This window comes from Chelonoidis abingdonii, chromosome 23 (genome assembly GCF_003597395.2).
Source record: "Chelonoidis abingdonii isolate Lonesome George chromosome 23, CheloAbing_2.0, whole genome shotgun sequence".
Lineage (NCBI taxonomy): Eukaryota > Metazoa > Chordata > Testudines > Testudinidae > Chelonoidis > Chelonoidis abingdonii.
Window position 1 is genome coordinate 16588264 of NC_133791.1, and position 20861 is coordinate 16609124.

At 51.3% G+C, this 20861-nt stretch overlaps 1 protein-coding gene across 1 annotated transcript in view; it reads right to left on the reverse strand.

The window, feature by feature from the left end:
• The window catches only part of ARHGEF10L (Rho guanine nucleotide exchange factor 10 like), a 182730-nt gene that overhangs the window by 9565 nt on the left and 152304 nt on the right, over positions 1–20861 (reverse strand). The window contains 1 exon segment of the mRNA XM_075060365.1: positions 4498–4672. Within this exon segment, the coding sequence (XP_074916466.1) occupies positions 4498–4672 (175 nt within the window).

Sequence of the window (20861 nt, forward strand, 5' to 3'; positions counted from 1 at the left end):
AATAGCCTCTGTTTGGGAATCAAATCCCCCAGACTGCATTTCTCATCCTTGCAGCCTACTAAAAGAAACCCGTTAGCACTGAAAACCATTCGCATGACAACAGGATCTTTGTTTCCACCAAGTTCACCAGCTCCTGACTTCTCATCGGCCCATTAGCCGTGGTTAGTTTTTGCGAAATCGCAATCGGTTGCCTTGGCAGATGAGCTGGTGAGAAGCGAGAGATTCTGTTCTACGCGGATGACCCTGGTAATAAAACAATGGCAAACGAATGAGAACGCAGAAGAGGTGATCTCTCGGGACAGCTTTCTCTGGGAGGGATCAGTAAAGGATTTTAAGATCTAAAGCAGGAGTGGGCAACCTATGGCACGTGTGCAGAAGGCGGCACACGAGCTGGTTTTCAGTGGCACTCACAGTGTCCGGGTCCTAGGGGGCTCTGCATTTTAATTTAATTTTAAATGAAGCTTCTTAAACATTTTAAAAACCTTATTTACTTTACATCCAACAATAGTTTAGTTCTATATTATAGACTTAAAGAAAAAGACCTTCTAAAAAGGTTAAAATGTAGGACTGGCACACAAAACCTTAGCGTAAATAAACGAAGACTTGGCACACCACTTCTGAAAGGTTGCCGACCCCTGATCTAGATTATGGAAACTTGCAGTGGTGTTAACTACAGCAGTGTGCAAACTTCTAATGTGTGTCCATAGCAGTAGTGCAAAAATGTGACAGGCCCTGGTGCAAATTCCAATTTGCACCAGCGTAGGGTGTCTGCACTAGAGGTTTCCACCAGTGCAACTGTATCGATGTTATGACACTGGTGCAATTTTCCCAGGCAGCCAAGTACTAGGACTTTGTCTGTGGCTTTTTAAACAGTGCATGAGAATTGTGTGCTCACAAAAGATGCCAGTCTGACAACCAAAGAGACTCGAGTTCTGTATGTAACCACAGAGCAGGGACCAGACAAAACTTCCCCCGGCTGCCCTCTCAGTGTGCCTCACCCCTAACATGGGGGGACCAGCCCTCTCTCGGGATGAGGAGGGAGCTCAGAGGGTGACTCTGTACAACTTGACCTCTCTGCAGAGGCTGCCAAGAAGTGAGGGCGGTTCCACCAGGACCCAGACACAGCCTGAAAATCATTTCCCTCTGCGCTGAACAGCCTTCCGCAGGGCAGGCATTCGGCATCACCAGCGTCTTCATCAATTTTAAATGCGACCGAGTGAAGTAATTAGGCCACATTGATGCTGACAACAGAGCATTTAACAAAGCCGAAAGAAACAAAGGTATGCTTGTCATAACACCTCCCTCTTCCACAGACCTCAAAGCACTTGACAAAGGTGGAGGACTACGAGTACTATTTTTAAACTGGGGAAACTGAGGCACAGGAAATGTTCCCTAAACACTCAAGATTGCACCGTAAATACATGGCCGAGCTGGGACATAGAACCTGAGTCTCCTGAATGGGACTGAAGCCGCACTGCTGTGCAGTATCTGCTTCGCAGAGTCACTAACACTGCAAGGAAGGCAGAGTTTGTGTGCAGCAGACAGGTGGTGCTTTCCTGGAACGCGAGGTTGGGGCCGCTGGACCAGGGAAAACCAAGGGCAGCTGAACAGTGACACCACCCGTCCGACTGGTGGACACTAGCACCGCAGCTCTCCAACAGCCTCCTGCAAATCTGCAGCCTCACACCAGCTCTGAGGGGGTGGCAAATAAGTACCATTCCCGTTTTATAACAGGAGAACCCAAGGCCGGGTGCTTGAGTGACCCACTCCAAGCCACAGAGGGAGAAATGTCAGAGCTAAGGTCAGCGCCCATTTCCAGCCTCCCAGTTCTGTGCTTCCATCACAGAGCTACCCCTCTGTATCAGTCAGGACAGGCATTTGGGATCACTTGCCTTCTACCAGCTAGAGGACTTGCCAAGAATCTCAACGCTGCTGTGGGCTTGGGGGGAAATGGTCTCGAGTCCCCCTCTCTGGTTAGCTGCTGACCCTGGCTCTAGGGAGAGGGTACAGTGACAGGTTGCTCCCGCACAGATGTGCTGGTGGGGGGACAGGGACCAGAGACAGAACAACCCCCTCCCCAAGGGAAGGCAGATGAGGTACGGGCAGCTGTAGCACTCGAAGGACCGTTCCGGTCATTTTAATCTGGGGGGACCAGGCCCCTTTTTGCTGGGGTGCAGTCCTGGCCCTTTAAGAGTCATCCTAGAGAATCCACCCTGCAGGTAGCTCTCTGAGTTGCTGTTTGAAAGGTAAGATGAGAGACGCACAAGAGGAAATTTAAAGGGCCAGGCCTGTCCTTTTACCACAGTCTCCTCCTACCCTCCCCGCAATGCTTTGCAAGGGTGAGCATGGGCAACAAGGATCCATGCTCAGAAGGGGGCGGATTCCCCCTCCCCAATTTCCCCCTCCTCTCTTCATTCACCCTTCCCACTCTGCCCTCCAGCAAAGCAGGCTATAAATACTCTGCAGGCATCCAGCCCCGGCTGGGGAGGAGGCAGAGGAGGACATCAGCTGTAGGTGTCAGTCCAGAAAGGGGCCTCATCTGTCAGGCCACTAGTAAAGCGAGAAACAGCTTTTCGAATCACCAACTAAGAATCTCGGCCAAACACGCGGCAAGAAAGATGCTTCCTCATAGCAGCAGCATATGCAGGCATCAGACAAAGGCCGTTTCCCACAGCAGCAGTCACCGCCCATCTGGCTCCATTCGCCGAGCAATTAGCTGAAGTTCTGCAGCGTGTCCGGCCCACATGCGTCTTTAATGATAAACACGGCCACTTCCCAGCACTGCTTCGAGGCTCAGGCAGGGCTCGGGACAGAGATGCTGCCCAACGGCTTTTCCCCTGAATGCAGGGGGTTGTTTATTTCAAGGGGTGAATGTTCCCCCATTCTCCCCAGGGAGGGTGGGTTTGACCCAGCTGCCGTGCACGTCCTGCACGAACGGGATGCTCGCAAAGGTTATGGGAGCAGGGTTGGAAGAGGTCACTTCTCTGCAGATCTTCACCCCCTGCCACGAGAAGCCACCGATATGCTGATCCTCATGCAAAAACTGCCTCATTCCCAACACACATCCTCGTGACAGCATGAGCGGGATGCGGAGGCGGAGAAGGCAAACTCCTCTCCTGCCTGCAGCTACATTGGTAAGATAACCTGGCCCCGTACCCCACAGCCGGCCCCGCTGGAGGGGTTTGACTCAGTCAGCGTCTGGCCATCTGTACAAAGCAGTGTTCATTCAAGCACAGCAGCTAGCTCAACTGTAGGAGGCGCGACCTGACCAGTTAAGCCACACAGGGGAAGGATCAGGGGCACACGCAAGGGGTGGGGGGCAAGCAGAGGCATCAGTGGGAGCACAGAACTCCTCCAGGGCCAGGGCACGGACAGCGAGCTCCTCTGGCGAGAGACGACAGCTCCACCAGCCCCGGGGTGAAGCAGCTTCTCTGACCGTGCAGGGGGCACAGAAAATGCCCCTCCAAAAGCAGCCAAATTTTGATTCCTGTGCCTCCCCGGCCCCGGACAGGATGGAGGGGAGTTTGGAATGGGAACCGACCATGTGGACAAAGGGAAGTGGAGAGGAGGCATAGAGCAGAAAGGGTCTACAATGCAACAAACTGGTGTGTGCGCACCACTGCTCCCTAGTGGTTAGTATCAAAACTGCTCAACTGTGGGTCATAAGCCCCTACACGGCTAAAGGGAGGATCAGGGTTCAGGGATCAGGTACAGCATAGCAACAACCGTGAAGTTCTTGTTGGGCCCTGGGTTCCTGGCAATAAGCAAGGGAGGGGAAGGAGAATCTGAAGCTGAGAGAAAAATCCAGCCAGCCTGCTCAGAACAGTGCCTCCTGCTGCTCGTAGGCAGGAAGTGCCCTCTCAAGAGAGAGACAATGGATGTCCTGGGAGTGGCATCAGCACCGCGGAATCTCTACTCCCCTGATCAGGGCGGGGGAGAACACGCTCTTGGCACTAATGGTCTCAGGCTGATTTTCTTTGCTGGTTTGTGGGGAGGAAGAACGGGTCTTTCCTCAAAGATTGGCTTTGCAGACCTCAGCAAACTCGCCTCCTCCCAGCGGTGATCTCCCTGCAGTCACGCCCACTCCGCAGCTATAACAAAGCCCAGCGTGACCCCGGCCACTGGACGCCACGGGTGCTAAAGCACCTCCCTCACCCCAGACACAAGGGCCCCTTCCATGCAGACCCATAGCCTGGACACTGGGATGAAGAGGCTGGAGGTGGTCACCAAACCCACACCTCCCGAGAACAGCTGGCTCCTGGCTGCCTGGGCCCTGCCAGCAATTCTTACTGTCACAGCACGTCACCAAGACAACATCCAGCCTCTCTGTTTCCCTAGGGTCAAGCTCTTTCCATGGAGATGCTCTCCTACTCCTCATGGCTTCTCTACCACTCCAAGCATGTAGAGAGCAGCCTTCCCCACATACCCACCGGCCCTGGGGCTGATCCTCAGTGGGCTGCCCCCTAACAAACAGCCCAGTCCTCCCCACTCCCCTACCTGGCAGGACGAAGGTGGTCCGCGTTGCTATGTTAATCTCCTGCAGATGCTCCAGGGTCTCGGTGTGAAAGAGGCGAATGGAGGACCCTGAGGAGAAGGCCATCCAGACGCCGCTGCCTGCCTTGATCATGTGCGTCACACTGGCTTCCTCTTCTGGGTGGGCCTCAAAGGTTTGCTGCACAGAGAGGATGAAAAGAGGAGGGTTGAGAGGAGGCGTCACCGCAGAGCACATTATCAGGGGGCAGGTGCTGGAGGGCCCATAATGCAGGGTGCACAGAGGGAGCTCCGGCACCAAAGCTGGATGTGGCGTCTACCTCAATGGTCCCCTAGGGCAGCAGGGGCTCAGAGCAGTCATGGAAGTTGGGCTATCCCAGCTCCTGCCTCTTGGGGAGCACCACAAAAGTGTCACAGGGGCTGGTTTGCACAGGCCCTCTCCTTGCAGAGTCTGGCCTGGCTGGCTCTAAAGACGGAAGGTGCTTTGAGATCTTCTGAAGGGTAGTGCTAAGTAAGAGCTCGGGATTATTATTCATTGGAGGTGGGGCGTGTCCCAGATGCCTGCAAAGCAAGGGGGACAACAATAATAGTGGATCCCCAAATTACAGATAGGATCAATCCCATCCTGTCCCCCATGGGGCAGGGGAAGGAATGGCTAGTTGCTACAGGCATGAGAGCGGAGACCAGTCAATATGACCAGGGGACAGCAGGCCTAAGAGAGAGGCCCCAGGATGCAGCAGAAGCACTTCAGAGCAGGGGAATGGTCTGGGCTGGTTTCTAATTAGCCAGGATTTGATTTTAATCACCCCCTCCAATCGCAGTGCATGCCGGCAGTGCTGTTCCCTGCAGTGCCCGTAGGGCGCAGGAATTCACAGCCTCTGCTCCCATCTTCCTGCGACGCGACCCTAGCAGAACCGCCCCGTGAGTGCAAGCGAAACAGTGCCCCTTCCGCCAGGGCCCCTCATTCCACACGGCTTCCGACCACACACACAACCATGACCAAGCAGCCCAGCCTGGCCTGCTGCCCATCCTAGAGACGGCCCCTGCGCCCAACTCCTGGATCCAACACTCTTGCACTTGGGGGAGGGGAACTGAAAAGAAAACCTCGGCCTCAATTTTGCAAATGGCCGTACCTGTGTAACCGGCACAAACCAGAATCTCCCATTCACACACCCTGAACTCGTTGCAGAGGCTTCGGAGGTGGTGGCGCTACCTGCCTGGTTAACCTGGTTCACTTTGGATGTTGCAATAGGAGCGGTTCAGAGCTCTTCCACCCCATGCCCTGAATCCACGCCACGCAAGAGGCCCCATTACTCACTAGGACTGCCTCCCACCCTGAGCCACCGGCATCCTGCTAGGACGAGCGTCCCCAAGAACAGGCTAGAGACTTCCCTGTCTGTTCCCAAGACTGAGGTTTCTCCCTGCCCTGGGAGCCGGCTATTGAGCTGAATGCTCTCCGTCCACTGGTAGGAAAGGCTGGCGCTCGGCCCTGCCCTGAGGGCTCCAGAGCTTGCTAAGGGGAACCGGATAAGCCATGTGCCTGGGGGGTGGATTTTTCACACCCCTGCATGACATAAGAACAGCCATATTGGGTCAGACCAAAGGTCCATCAAGCCCAGTATCCTGTCCGCTGACCGTGGCCAATGCCAGGTGCCCCGGAGGGAACAAACAGACCAGGAATAATCAAGTGATCCATCCCGTCACCCAATCCCAGCTTCTGACAAACAGAGGTGAGGGACACCATTCCTGCCCATCCTGGCTAATAGCCAGTGATGTAGTTATATCAACCTAATTTCCTAGCGTAGGCCAGGCCTGAGGTCGTGTGGAAAGCCACTGAATGGACACGAGAATGGGACAGGTCAGGAGATGGGGGCCGAGATCCAAAAAATTGGGTTGAGCATTTTTACACCAGTGTAGTGGGTGCACTAGGACTAGAGGTTTGCATTGGTGTAACAACGCCGGTGCAAACATGGCCAGCGCAGGCAAGTTCTTCATTCTTCTTCCCTGCCTTTGCGCAGACTCTCTCCAAGAACAGGGAATAGCTTGTTAGCTTGGGCTTCCTCTAGTGACCAGCTCTGCTGCTGCAGAAATGGGCCATGGGGTCACCTAGTGAGACTCTCATCTTACAGCCCACTTCCCGCTGCAATCATCCTCCGCATGGGCAGTTGGTCTGTCGAGTGGCACTGAAGCCGGCTGCGACTTCCCCAGTTACAACTAAGGAAGAGAGATGGTGCCGGGAGGGAAACACCAGTAGCAAGATGGTGACGCTGCTTTAGCACCTACCATCTGACTCACCTGAGGTTCCATTCAACCGCCCCTAGGTACCCAAGTTAGTTCCACGCTGGGGCATTTCAAACAATCAAGGAAGCTGCTTTCTCAGCATCACCCCCCGTGTCCTGGATGGAAACTATGAGGAAAGATCGGCTCATATTCCCCCCTCGTCCCCACACCAGAGGCCTGAATGGCTTTGACCCAGCCCAGCTTGAGAGGAAACAGCAGCAACAATCGCAGCCCAGATCCTGGCTGTCAGAATTCAATTAAAATAAAGATTCAGTGCAGGAAATGGATTTGTGTTACAATTCCAGAGAAACAAGTCTAGCTGAGACCCCTCTGGGCTCTTTTAAAAGGCATCAGCAGAGTTACTGAACCTTACAATGCTTTAAAAACAACTCTGCACCCCAGTTGCAGACCTTCACAATTTATGTTATATTCTTATCGAACTTACTGACTATCATGGTTTAAGTTACTCGCCCTCACCCTCTCCCATGGCCTGGGTCCCCCCGAACCCGCTCATTCTTCTATTACAGTAGAGAAGGGAACGCCCTTGCTCGCGAGAGGATGCTGCCTCCCGGAGGACAGGGGCTTGGAGAAGACGAGGCGAATCGGATTCACTTCCAAGAAGATAAATATTCCAGCAAACAAGAAACAGGGCCGCGCAGCGTCACAAGTGGGTTCTAAAGCAGCACCCGGTGGAATTAGGAAGGAGAGAGCGCTGCGGCGACGAGGACAGGCTAATGGAAACAAACTCAGGGAGACCGTTTAGTAAGTTCCAGTGGGACCCGGAGCTAGAGAAAGGACAGATTCAAGCGCTCTTAAGCCTGGCATCCCGATGGTGCAGGCTTTCAGCTTGCCAGGAAGTTCACAGGCTACTTCAATTTGCTGGCTTGGAACGAGCTACGCTCTTTTTTTAAATGCGCCCATCACAACAGCAGCTGTCCAGCAGGTGACGAGGTCGCTGCCTCTCTTTTTTCTAAGCTCTCTGATTTAGAGCCTCCACACTGGACCACTGGGGTTTTAGGATCCAGTGCCCCAAACCCAAGAGAGTCAGCCAGTAGGATTTTGCCTCTCTGAAGTCACCAAGTATGCCTGCAGTACCTTCCTCCAGCGCTTCAGGTCTGCCACATTTAGTATATCTACACTTGGAGCTGGGAGTGCGATGTGCAGCTCTCACTGAGCTAGTGTGCTAAAAACAGCATGTAGCCACAGCAGCGCAAGCAACAGGAGAGGCTGAGTACACACCCACGAGACGCTAGCCAGGGGCAGCTGTCCAGTCCCGCAGCTCACGCTGCTGCAGCTACGTTCCATTGTTAGCATGCGAGCTTGCTTAGAGCCAGCATGGGTAAGCTCCCGGAAGCTGGGAATCACTCGCCAGCTCCAAGCATAGACAAACCCTGCGCCCTTTCAAGGGGACTATCGGTAGGGACCACTCTTCACCGGGGTGCTGCACAGACACAAGTGGCTCACCACCAACTCCCCTTTGCAGGGAAGCCACTGCCCATTCAATCAACCTTCCGACAATTTTTCTGGTCAGCCCCGAAGAGATGTGCCATTCCAATTTCAGTGCTGTGCTGGTGTCTTGCTGTCTAAGGGTTTTATACTGCTGTCCATTACCCCAGCCTCTGAGTGCCTTCAGCATAAAATCCACAGCAACAGTGGATTTTATGCCCCTAGTGGATTTTACAGACTCATAAAAACTCATTTCCTCTATTCCCACCTAGTGTAGATTACCCAAGCCCATATCCTTCCCATACTCTGCATACAAGCACTCAGCCTCCTTTAGTCTAACCTGGCAGGAGTGCAATGCAGGGAAGGGGTAGGAATGATTTTATCTAGAACAAACACTGACTCATTTCCAGGCCTGGTGGCAATTGATTTACACAGGGTCTTCACGACAAAAAGCTCAACTCTGAGGTTAGATTTACGGCACAGCTTGCAAGATTCTGCTCTGCAGGGACCAGTGGGTTTGTCTAGGCTGTGATTCTCCTCTCTCCCCCCGCCCAGCAGCAAATCTCACAGCCCAGGTCAGCTGACTCCAGCTTGGGGCATGGGGCTAAAAATAGCAGTGTAGACATCTGTGCTGGATCCTGGGTTCTGAGACCCCATGAGCCTGAATGTCTCCACTGCAATTTTATAGCTCTGTAGCCCAAGGCCCAAGAGCCCAAGACAGATGACTGAGGCCAGCCTCGTCTGTGCCTCACATCTTCTACTGCAGTATAGACATGAGTCAGGACTTCTGGGTTCTGTCCTTGTCAATGGGTAGAGTGAGGTCTAGAGATTAGAGCGAGGACTCTTCCATACTCTTCTCGGCTTTGGAAAGGAATTTGAGTTGTTTAAAAAGATGGCCTGGAGTGAGTTCTTCCAGGAAGTCAAAGTAGCTGCTCACAATGATTGAACAAAAATAAGCTATGAATCAGAAAGGGCAAAACAATCTCAACAGCATGTATCTGAGCGACCATTCTGAATGGGAATATGGCAACAGGCACTGCAGAACATTTAGTGCCGTTAGCACGCAGCAAGCCAGTGTGCTGTAGGGTTATACCATGGCTGGCCATGCAGACAAACCCTTAGATGCTTAGGAGCTTACTGCTCATCGACGCTTCCACACCTAAGTACCCCAGCCACTTCTGAAAAGGGAGAATCAGGTGCTTCTAAAACTTTTACCCAAAACCTGCCACTCAGTTGGGATAAAGCTGCTATTTTCGCAAAAACACTTCCCATGGCACATTCCAACATGCAGAGCTCACCTCCAATAACTGAAAATATCAGCATTCCAACTCACCTAAAAAAACCCATGGCCCCAGACAGTGAAAAATCAGGGCATGAAATAAACCTGAAGATTACACGCTGCCTCTTTGAGTTATGGGAGGTCAAAGGAAGTTAGAACAATTTTCAAAAGCCACCAGCTTTCCAGTGTCAGAACTCAGCTGGCTCCTCCCCTCCATCTCAAACATCTCAGAGAAGCTGTTTTGCTCAAGTGTGGAGAACACAGGGATCTTTAATGTACAAAGGACCTTTGTTACTCCCCAAAAGTGGGATAATGGCTGGGGATATAGGGAAGAGCGCATCTGTGAAAGTCAGGCTTAGAAGAGAAGCATCACAATTATTTCTGTTGCAGTTAGAGGCTCCAATCAGGGCCCAGTTGCGCTAGACACTGCACAGATATGAGAAGAAAGATGGTCCCACCCCACACACCCCCAACACACACACAGCTCACGATCTAAGATGTGAGCTCCACCCAGGCCAGAAGGTTTCTAGGAGAACGTGGATTCCATGTGGAATATGTCACCTCTTTACCTTGGAGATGGCAGACAGTAGGGTGAAAGATTAGAGGGGACTAGCTCAGGAGTTTTGCAAGACAGTGATGACTTCAGATGGCCCCGTTCAGAAAGCAGATATGCGCCACTGGAAAATCCAAAGTGCACCGTTTGATAAAGACAGACACCACCATGTTAGGATGCACGAGCCATTGGGATCTCCCGACTGCCACGCCTTACCGAAACAACACAGCCTATAACCCAGAGCCATTAGCGGCTTGGTCCTGCTCCCCATGAAGCCAACAGCAAGACAGCCAATGCTCTAAATTAGATGCTGTCCCCTTCCCGCACATCAGAGAAGCTGGAATCCACCTCCCACCCACCCCGCAAGTCAGGTGAGAGCGTTTAGGTTCCACCTTCCGCCTGCCCTCAAGTAGCAGATATCTATTCTCCACTAACGGGGCCATCTGCATCCCAGATGGAATCTGGGGACCTTCCCCCTCTGCCAGGCCCTTTGAAGTCCTGTGTCAGAGGCTCCGACTGAGAAGAGCTAGACAGGTGCCTCTTAATGTAGCTTCTAAACCAACTACTCGGCATCACTGAGACATGCTGGTCTCCTCCCAGCACCCAACACCTCCCACCATCAGGCTGGTTGAGAGCGAGAGGGGACTGGTCGTAAAGTAGGTATGACCCCTTGCCACGAAGCCATGAGCTCGTTCCCCACCCCAAATGAAGCAGCTTAATGAGAACCACGCTGACAAGCTCCATCGAGACAGTAATGCTGGGTAACTGGGTGTTACCATCCTCTTTTCAGGTCTCAGAAGGCACTTGACCACTGTCTTTTCGAGGTGAGTGGTTGTTCTTAAAATCCAGAGACTATGGATTGTCCCAGGAGCAACAAAGCTGTCTCAACTCAGCTAGCAGCCAGCCTGGTCTCCAGTGAGTGTTCATTCTCATCAAAACCCACCACCACCGTTCCGCACCATTAGCGGTTGCTCAAAGATAACAGGACCAGAACACGATGGAGGCTGCAGCAGATCGGGACTCCTCTCGCAGAGCTGGGGGGTCTTGGGACTGAAGTAAAGGGGGCTGCCCCTCTCTCCCAATCTATGCTGACTCAGCTGAATAGGAGGATCTTGTAAAAAGACATACCCGGTGTCAGACCCCGCCAGTTCCATGAGCCCCCAAATTCCTGGTATGAGGAAGTAGGTTCCCCTGCCCTCCACCCCCAGTCTAGACATCAGGTTCAACCACTGCTGTATCACCATCTCCAGCCCTTGGGCTGGTCTTCTGAGTGGGAAGAGATCCGTTCTCAGCATTGACCTTTTGCTGCATTACAGCTTCACCTCAAAGGGACACAAACAAAGCTAGCATGGAAAAAGGAGAAGTTACATGAAACCAGTAACTAGCGACGTATTGATCTTTGGAGACACGGGGGACGGGAGCTGCTCAGAGATGTTAATCAAGGACATGCTTGAGGTACATGCACAGAGAGACTAAATTGCTGCCTGCTCAAGCTGCCAAGGCCACGACAAGAAGTCGATTGACTGAGGGGTCAAATCAGGAGTAAATCTCATTGACTCCTGCACAGTACCAAAGTGCTTCCCACACTGAAATGCAGCCAGCTCTGGGGAGGAGCAACCAATTGGCACACACCGCTCTATGTACAAAAGATCCCTGAATTACGCTGAGTAGCACTTACTCACTCCTGTTGAAGTCAGCCGGGTTGCTCGCCTGAGCAAGGGGCTTCTCAGTGCACTCAGGGTCGCACAGCCTAGACCCCCAAAGCAGGAACACCAGGAAGGCATTTACAACAAGCAAATACAAAAGACGTAACAAGTAAATCCCTCACCCACACCCTCGCCACAGCCCGGGACATGTCACCAGCCAACCCAAAGACACCCTCCAAACCGCTTCTCACATCCACTGGTGAAGAAGGAGAATCTCTCTCTCACCCCCAGCCACCCTCCATCTCCATCTGGGATCTATTCAGCTCCTCAAGTTTACAGGAAGTTGAATTCAGGTCTGGCAAATACCAACTTGCTATTCATTTAAATGAGAGCTTTTTTCCCCATCTTCTCATTGATGTATAGATACCCTTCTGTGCCCCCACCTCTGCTCATGCTCTCGGGAATTCCCCCCCCCCCCCGCCTCCAATGCTCCATCTACTAAATTAGCTACCATGCTGGAAAGTCTCTATTTCCCAAACAGACAGGCCTTGTGAATGCTGCCCACTGAAGAAAGAGCTGGCAAACATGCAGACCCATTGTAATGAAGGGAAGGAGCTTACCAAGCTCAGCCTGCAGACATGCGCTCGAGGATGCTGCTGTATTTCCCAGTTAAGTTACATCCTCTGTATACCCTGGGGGAAACTGAGTCAGGGAAGGCAGTCTAAGCGTAGTGCTGGGAGTCAGCCCTCATGCATGGGTCCTCCTGCCTGCTCTGCTACTGATTCCCTATGGGACCTTGGGCAAGGCATTTTGCCATTCTGTTCCTCAGTTTCCTCACCTGTGGGAATGGGGCTAATACTTATCTGCTTTTGTAAATCTCTTTGAAAGGCCTGGCCTAGGCGTCCTTCACAGAGGCCCAACCCGCTGCTCCCTCTGTGTGCAGCTGTTGGGACTCTTTTAGAAAACCCTTCAATCCTGATTTTAAAAGTTGCTAGTGATGGAGAACGCACCACAAAACTCCAAATTGTCCCAGTGGTTAATTACCCTCACTGTTCATAGAATCTCAGGGTCGGAAGGGACCTCAGGAGGTCTCTAGTCCAACCCCCTGCTCAAAACAGGACCAATCCCCACACAGATTTTTGCCCCAGATCCCTCAGTGGCCCCCTCAAGGATTGAACTCACAACCCTGAGTTTAGCAGGCCGATGCTCAAACCACGGAGCTAAAAATGTACACCTTACTCCCAGTCTGCTACTTGGAAGAGCCCATTATCAGCTGTTTGTTCCCCCCCTGTAGTTACTTATACACTGATCAACTCACCCCTTAACCTTCTCTTTGTAAAGCTAAATAAACTGAGCTCCTTGAGTCTCTCACTCTAAGACATGGTTTCAATCATTCTTGTGCCTCGTTGCTGCACCCTCTCCAATGTATCAACATCCTTCCTGAATTGTGGGCCTCGGAACTGGACATAGGACACCAGCCGTGGTCGCACCAGAGCCAAATACAGCAGTAAAATAGCCTCTCCTCCTACTCCAGGTTCCCCCAGGGTGTTTATGAGAGATTCAATTCATTGTGTGTATGTGTGTGTCTGTGTCTCCGTTTGTGAGAGAGAGAGAAAGAACTAGAATGAGGTCCCATTCCTGGACTGGGGCACTAGGCAACAGGAATTTAACAGAAAAGTCAGGACTGGGTAACTACTCTATGTCCAGATCTCATCATCCACTCTTGTTCCTGCCAATGATCTCCCAAAGGATCAGCTCCCTTGAGTTATGCAGAGTCCCCAGCAGTTTAATCACTTCCACGGTGCTATTAGGCCCCTTAGGACAATGACAGGCCAAAACAATGCACTAAAGTCAAATCTGATGCCCTCAAAGACGTCCTGTAGAAGAGACTAGTTCTTGTTTCCTGGGGAGCGAAAAGTAAAAGAGGCGGCTATTTGTTCACATCTGGGGCACAAAAGAGGAAAGAAAGAGCCGCAAGCCACAGGAAGGCCAGTCTGGAGTTTGGCACTGCTTTAAATTACCCTTTTAATGCCCCATCCGGTCTGACCCTACGGGCATCCAGCAAATGCATAAAATCTGCAGGTTTTAGAGATTTTGCAAAGCCATCTAGGGGATCTGGAAGCGAAGTGGGTGAAAATCACAATCTTTAAGTAGATGACGGGATGGTATGTAGGAACATGGCTACAACTTCTGACTACGTGGATGAGCCCAAGCTGCAGAGTCTGGCATCCAGCTTCAGTTTAAAGATGTCCGGAGCCAGTATTTTGATTCAGGCCACATGGAAATCTCGAATGCAAAGTCAGGCTCTTTTCTCCTGACTGATTTACACCAATGTAACTAGCCCCCCTGGATTTCAGAGGAGTTGTTCTAACTCCTTGTTGTCATTAATGGATATAGGGTCACAATTCCCCTGTGAGAAAGGCAGGGCTCTTATGCTCATTTTGCAGATGGGGGAACTAAGGTGCAGAGAGGTTAAATGACTTGCACAAGATCTGCACAGAAGTGTGTGGCAGAGCAGGGATGGCCCACCAGGGTCTTCCAAGTCCCAGGTTAGCGTCCTAATCCCTGGACGACCTTTCCTGTTCTCATCCTTACCTCCACAAGCATGCGTTAGTAGTGTGATTAAAAGCATCCGAGCAGTTGATTTATTACACCCCCACCCCCAGTTTAACAGTAAAACCGGTTCCCTGCCCAAGAGCCTATGCACTGTGTTCCAGCTCAGAGCAAAATTTTATGGTGGGAGTTATAAAATCCTGAATATTATATTGGAAATGCTGCCACAAGCTTACCTACAGCAGCACAGTATTTATGGACCTAGAAATGTCTATATAAAATAGAGGCCCTATAAATCCACACCACAGCAGGCAAAGCAGGAAAAGTCATTATTACTGAGGAGACATCAGTCGTCCCAGGAAACTTCCAACCTGCCATTGATAACACGACGCCTTCTTGGGAACCTGGGGCCCAATCCAACCACCTTTAAGTCAATGGAAGTTTTTTCTGTTGAGTTTAACGGGAGCCTGGATTGAGCTTGGTATTTTGAGAAAGAAAGTGAGGTTAAGGAACAGGACTCAGCACCGGATTCTAGTTCCCAGCTCTGTCATGTTTAGAGCAGGCTGCGAATTTTTCCAATGGATTACTTTTTCCCCCCCAACAAATACTGATTTGCTGAAACTGAAGCTGTTCATGAAACAGGGTCGGGTTTAAGGAATTTCCTGACTCAAAAAAAAAAAAAAAAAAGGTGAGAATTTTTTCCCCTCTCAAAATGGCATATTTGAACATTTTCAAAATGAAAAAAAAAGTGTGGTTTTCCGGTTAATGACTTTTCATTTGGAAATTTAAGCTAACAAGACCGGGGGAAAAAGTCTAAGAGGAGGAAAAAAGGTTGAAATCAAAACAAAATGTTTCAATTGACCACAAAACTTGCGGGTTTGGTTTGCAAACATCTGAGATTTGGGCTTTTTAACCCCAATTGAGAAAGGAAAAGATTTCAGACTCAATATTTGCAGGTGGAAAAACCATATCCCACCCGGCTCTAACAAGTCCTTACTGAGCGACATTGGGATATGGTGTCACACAGGCACTTTTGAAAATTTCACCTTCAGTAACTTAGGAGCCTAAGATCCTAAATCACTTTTGACAATGGAAAGACAGTTGGGGCTTTTCAAAATGTTCCCCTTAGTTTTGCGGGTTCTCACTTCCCTACCTGTACAACGGAGAGAATACTTACTCTCTCTGTCTTGCCTCCTTCAGGGACTATCTCTTGTAATGTGTACATGTAGCACCTGGAATTTAGGGTTTCATCTGGCCACTTGCAGGTGTCAGGAAGAGATCCCCCCGCAATGTATTTTGGGAAGATTTTTCTAAAAAAAAAAACTCCTTTCTCTGCAGCATCAGGGATGCCCGTGGCTGGAGCGAGGAGACTGGGGAGATGGGCCAGGACTCTCTGGTGGCATCGAGCGTGCTGAGAGAGTCTTGTTTACTTGGGTCTGATTTCCGTTGTTGGGTTTTGTGAGAGGTCTGGGTGGTGGTGATGGCCTGTGATATACAAGAGGTCAGACTCGATCTAGTGGGCCCTTCTGGCCTTGGAGTCTGACTATGAACAAGGTTCAGATCCCAGCTGGGACCTCTAGGTCGTGTTATAATACAGACCGTCTTACCTGGGAATGACAGCAGCAGCACTAGAACTTCCACATGAGGCACTATCCATACCCAACGAGTGTTTACAGCCCACGGACCATGAGGTAACTGAGGGTAGAAACATTAAGGCCACTGGCCGGATCAGATCAGAGAGTTTCCCAACGTGACTTTATGGACGTCAACTCTCAATCTTTACCTTAAATTTTCTTTTTTTAATTTAGGTTTTTAAATTTGACATTTTGCATGAAAAGAAACCAGCTCTTATTAGAATAACAAACTGCTATGGATTTTCCCCTCATTCGTTCCATTCAGTTTGTTGTTTCTTCTGTCCAATTATGGGAATCAACGTAGCATCTCCTCGTCTCCCCTGCGAGAGAACCTGCCGCATTTTCTAATGTCTCCATCGCCTAGAACATGTGTTCTTATTAACCCTCGATTTAAATATCCCCTCTAGCCTCTCCCTAGTGGAGGAGAGGTCCAAGGAGGTTGAAGTGGGATTGTTTCCTCATATGCTTCTTTCCATAAGACACCCGCATTGGGGTTTTCACTAGAAACATTTGAAAAAACAAGGAGCAGGTAGATGATCATTCCAACTCCAGCCATATGGAAGCTAAGCTTGGAATGAATGCTCCAAGGTGCACCATGGTCTCCAAAGGAGAAGTTGGTTGAGGTGGCTACTGTATCTATATTTATGCAGGAAAATTAACCCCTTGGGTGTGATTATTAATGAACTGGGTTCCAGCAGCACCTAGAGGCTCCAGTAGAAATCAGCGCCTGATTAGGCTTGTACTGTACAGATACACAGTAAGGGACAGTCTGTGCCCAGCAGAGCTTGCAACCTGGATAGACCAGGCAGATGAAGGATGGGTTATCACAGAGGAGCAGCTGAGCCACAGAGAGATTAAGTCACGCAGAAAGGGGAATTAGAGCTAAGCTCCCCAGGGCCTTAACCCCAAGCCTATCCTGCCTCAAGGCCTCCCCAGCTGTACCGTCTACAGGGTGAACTCTGGGATGGCCAAAAGAACCATTCTCTGGCAGGCAAAATCCACTGCACTCTCAGGTGGTGGTTTTAGGACGCCGGCTATCGACGCACGCTGGCACGATGTGAACGGCAATTGCCAGGAAGTCGTTTGTTCTTCCTTACCACCCTGCAGCTGCCCTACCCAGAAACCCAGATTGGCACTGACCCCACTCTCCTGAGCTCACTAAGAGAGGGCACTCTCTTTTCTTCTTCCTTTCTGACCATTTTTTCAAAGAGACACACATACACACAAGAGCCGATTACACAGCGCTCCGTCAAATTCTATTTATACCATAACCAGAGGGGGGTTTGCAGAGATGCCATTATACTTCTGGTGGCTCACGTTAGTCATAAGAGAAGTAATAATGTGGTTAAGTGACTGTTCAACTGCTACGGGGAGGAGGAAGCTGTCAATACGCAGCACTAACACAATGCTGTACGTCCCCAAACTGCAGTAGGAGCGATAATTAAAGCAACACTGCCCCAGGAGGAAGGTGGGCAGGTGTCATCCACGTTCAGAGATGGGGAAATTAAGAGACAAGTGGCCTCAGTTCAAGGCGTGCTGGGTCCCCAGCTTCAGTGGGAGCTGCAGACACTCGGCACCTCAAAGTCGGCCAAGTCACCGATGACCTAAGGCCACCCAACAAGTCCATGGCAGAGCTAGGGTGAGACCTCCTCCTTCCACCCAGGCGCCTGTAGATGACAGTGCTTGTCTAAGACCGGGGAGGTGATACAGACCAGTCTGCAACCCGAAATCTTTTTCAGAGTTGCTGCTTCCCAGGAGAAAATCCCCCATCCTGTACGTATGGCTGACGTTTTTTGTTCCCAGATGTATACCTTGACATTTAGCCATACTAACACATATCGCTTCCTGGCACCCAGCTTATCAAACAATCCAGATAAGCGACCTGCCCTCTTCATTATTTATCACTTCAACATGTGCGTCGGCTGCAAACTTTATCAGCAATGATTTTGTGTTTTCTTCCAGGCCATTGATAAGAATGTTCAATAGCGTAGGGCCAAGAACTGATCCCTGAAGGGTCCCACAAGAAAACATACCCATTCGATGATGCTTCCTCGTCTACAATTTTCAGGACCCAACTAGTTAGACACAGAAAGCCTGGCAAGCCATTTGTCCAATTTCAGTTTCCATCTGTCCCCCTGAGTTTGCTCTTTTCATTAAGAATGAACTTAGAGTAGAGAAAGGAGTTAGTGGAGGAAAGTGAGACCTCGAGACTGCACCCCGGAGGCCCGAATGTTGGATCTCTGCCCTTTTGGCAGCTTTTCAGCCTTCCTAAAACTTGGTTAATTTCCCAGCCCACATGCCGATTTGCATAGCATTACCCAGCATGCCGCACACGGAGACTTCCCCCCCACCCTCCCTTTTCACAAAAGGTCCCAACCGGCTCATGTCATAAATAAGATAGGAGAGAGAAAACTAATACAGCCTCGCAATGTATTATTCATCCCCGGCCCCATTGTTATGACAGATTTACAGCTGCTAATACATGCGAACTAAGTTTAGGCACTAAATGTGAAATTTAAGGGTGGGAGAAGAGACTATTCAACACTCCCTCCTTAGGCCAAGCAGCAAGGAGAGCTTTTGCCTTGGCTCCCATCTCAGACTGGGTAGTGAGAGGCATTGCTAGCTCTGGGGTGAAAGGCCAGCTAGCCAACAGTACTAGGCACCGCTACACAATAATTGCCAGAGCTGTAGGAAGGTAATTTCACGTAGAATAGCGAAAGGCAGGTTAACTTCAGCCCTATCACTGCATTGCCGGCCTTAAACTTGGTGTGGTCTTAAAATCCCCCTCTCCTCTTCCCCTACGATACCACAGCCAGGTTCATGTTATGGTCGGCTGCTTTAGAGGAGCCCTTTGTGCAAGGTCATCCCTCAACTTGCCCTCTGCTAACTACACCAGCCCCAGTCACCAGGACTGTCTGCTTTGTCCATAACAAGATGCATGTTTCCTTCCAGCTGGCTTGGACGCATGGAACATGCCCCCTGGATCCGCTTGTAAGACCATGAGTCCCCATCCAAGACACTTCTGCTGCCATGCCCACAAGAACGCCAGATAACGAAGGCTACATTGGGTGGGTGCACGTGTGCATCTCTCTGTTATGCAGACATACCACTGCAGAGCCTCAGCTGGTGTCATCTGAAGCAACTTCAGTGACCTCCCTGGAATAGCAGCAGCTTATGCTGCCCTCCCTCGCTAGTTGTCACGTATTTGGGACCATCACGCATTGTTAGCTTAAGTAGCTGACAACTCACCACTACTCTCATCCTTCCTCGTGTGGTTTGTCCATCTTTTGTCGCATCTTGTCTTCGTATCTGATGGGATCTTCTGGGCAGGGACCCTGCTGTCACTTATGCGCGTAATGGAGACCTGATCCTCTCTCAGGGTTTTACACTGCCCGTTGCCACAGTATCTGAGACCCTACTGCATAGCCCAGCACAAAACCTCCTCACCAGCCCCCTGATGCTCTCCTCCCACAAGTGAGGGCTATACAGAACACCACCGCTAGAAATCTTCTTCCTCCCTCAGGGTTAGGGCCACGTCACCCTCCTCAAGCCGTTTGCTGGGCTTCTTCCGCTCACTGCATTAAGCCTGCTCCTAGCACTGTCTCATATCCACGGCCTTGACAAGGCTCGGTAGCTCCGGCCCGTTTCCCTTCTCCGTGCAGAAGGGCTGTTTGGAGATTTCCGATCTGATGAATAGCCCCAGCAGGGACTAGGGGGAGATCTGCCAGAGATTATTTGAGGATCCAGACCCACTCAGAAGCCTCCTACACACTGCTGAAGTACCCAGGCAGAGCTGTGGAGCAGGGGGCACTGCTGGGTTGGATGGAGGAGTACGGGCGGGGCTGTGTGCGCAGCCTGGCAGTGGGTGCTGCCGGCCAGAACTGCCATGCACTGCCGGAGTGGAGTGCAGAAAAGTGCTGACGTGTAGGGACGCAGTCCCCCTTTGGCGTCAATGCCAACTCCTTCCAGCATCGGTCCAGGGGAGTTAGAAAGGAGAAGCCGTGGCTGGAAGAGGGAACTGTGCAACCCTGAATCCGCCAGGCCTTGGGGCTGGTCAGGCACATGAAGGGAAAGAGGCAGAATCACACGTGATGGGGAGGCAACGTGGGGAACAGAAGTTCTTTGCAACACATACAAATAAACGTTTGACAGCAAAGAGCATCTCCGGGAGAACAGCGCTGATGCTTGACCCCGGCCTTCAACCCCGGCTGCCGCACACTGTGAAGTGCCACAGCTACAGGTAATAAGCGCCCCCAGGTCGCCCTCCGTCTTCCTTGAGAAGAGCTTCCCCCTCCCACCCTGGCCCAGGGAGGGGTAACGGCTGGCAAGACGGAGCGTGTGTAATGTTTGCGGGGACTGTCATTAGCTGTAGCCAGCAGAACGAAGCCCATTTCCTGTTCAGTGGCCAGCAGGAGCGGCTCGCTATTAAATATGGATCGAGTTCACCTCGGTCCCATACGGAATGGAAATGGGAGGGCGGGTGCGGAAGGCCGGCTCCTACCATCTCGCGCACACCTCCTCTCAACATTTCCATTTCAGCTGGGCTGTCGACGTGCGTGTCTTAGTCTCTGCTCCCACACCCGCACCCAACTGCAGCTCACCGACCCCTCCCCGTGTGGGGATCTCTAGCCCAGTGTAAATGCAGGCTAAAGGCAGTATTGATCCCTTTTCAAAGCCGTTAGCACATTGCTGGTCTTAAATCACAAGAGCAAAAAAGCCCCGGGCTGCGGCTTGCCCAGCCAGGATGTTATACAGTCGCCGAGGCAAGGCTGGCAGCTCAGATCGTAGCCACCGTGAGGTGCGGCGCTGGAACATGGCCACTCGGCCCTAGGGGCCAGATTCTCAGCCGGGGGGTGTGGGCCACTGACACCTCAGCTGGGGATCCAGGACTCAATTCTTTTCTTCCAGCCAGGGCTGGAAAACGGAGGAAGCAGGGTCTGGCGGATAAGACCTGAGCTGAATTTCAGAACAGTCCTGCC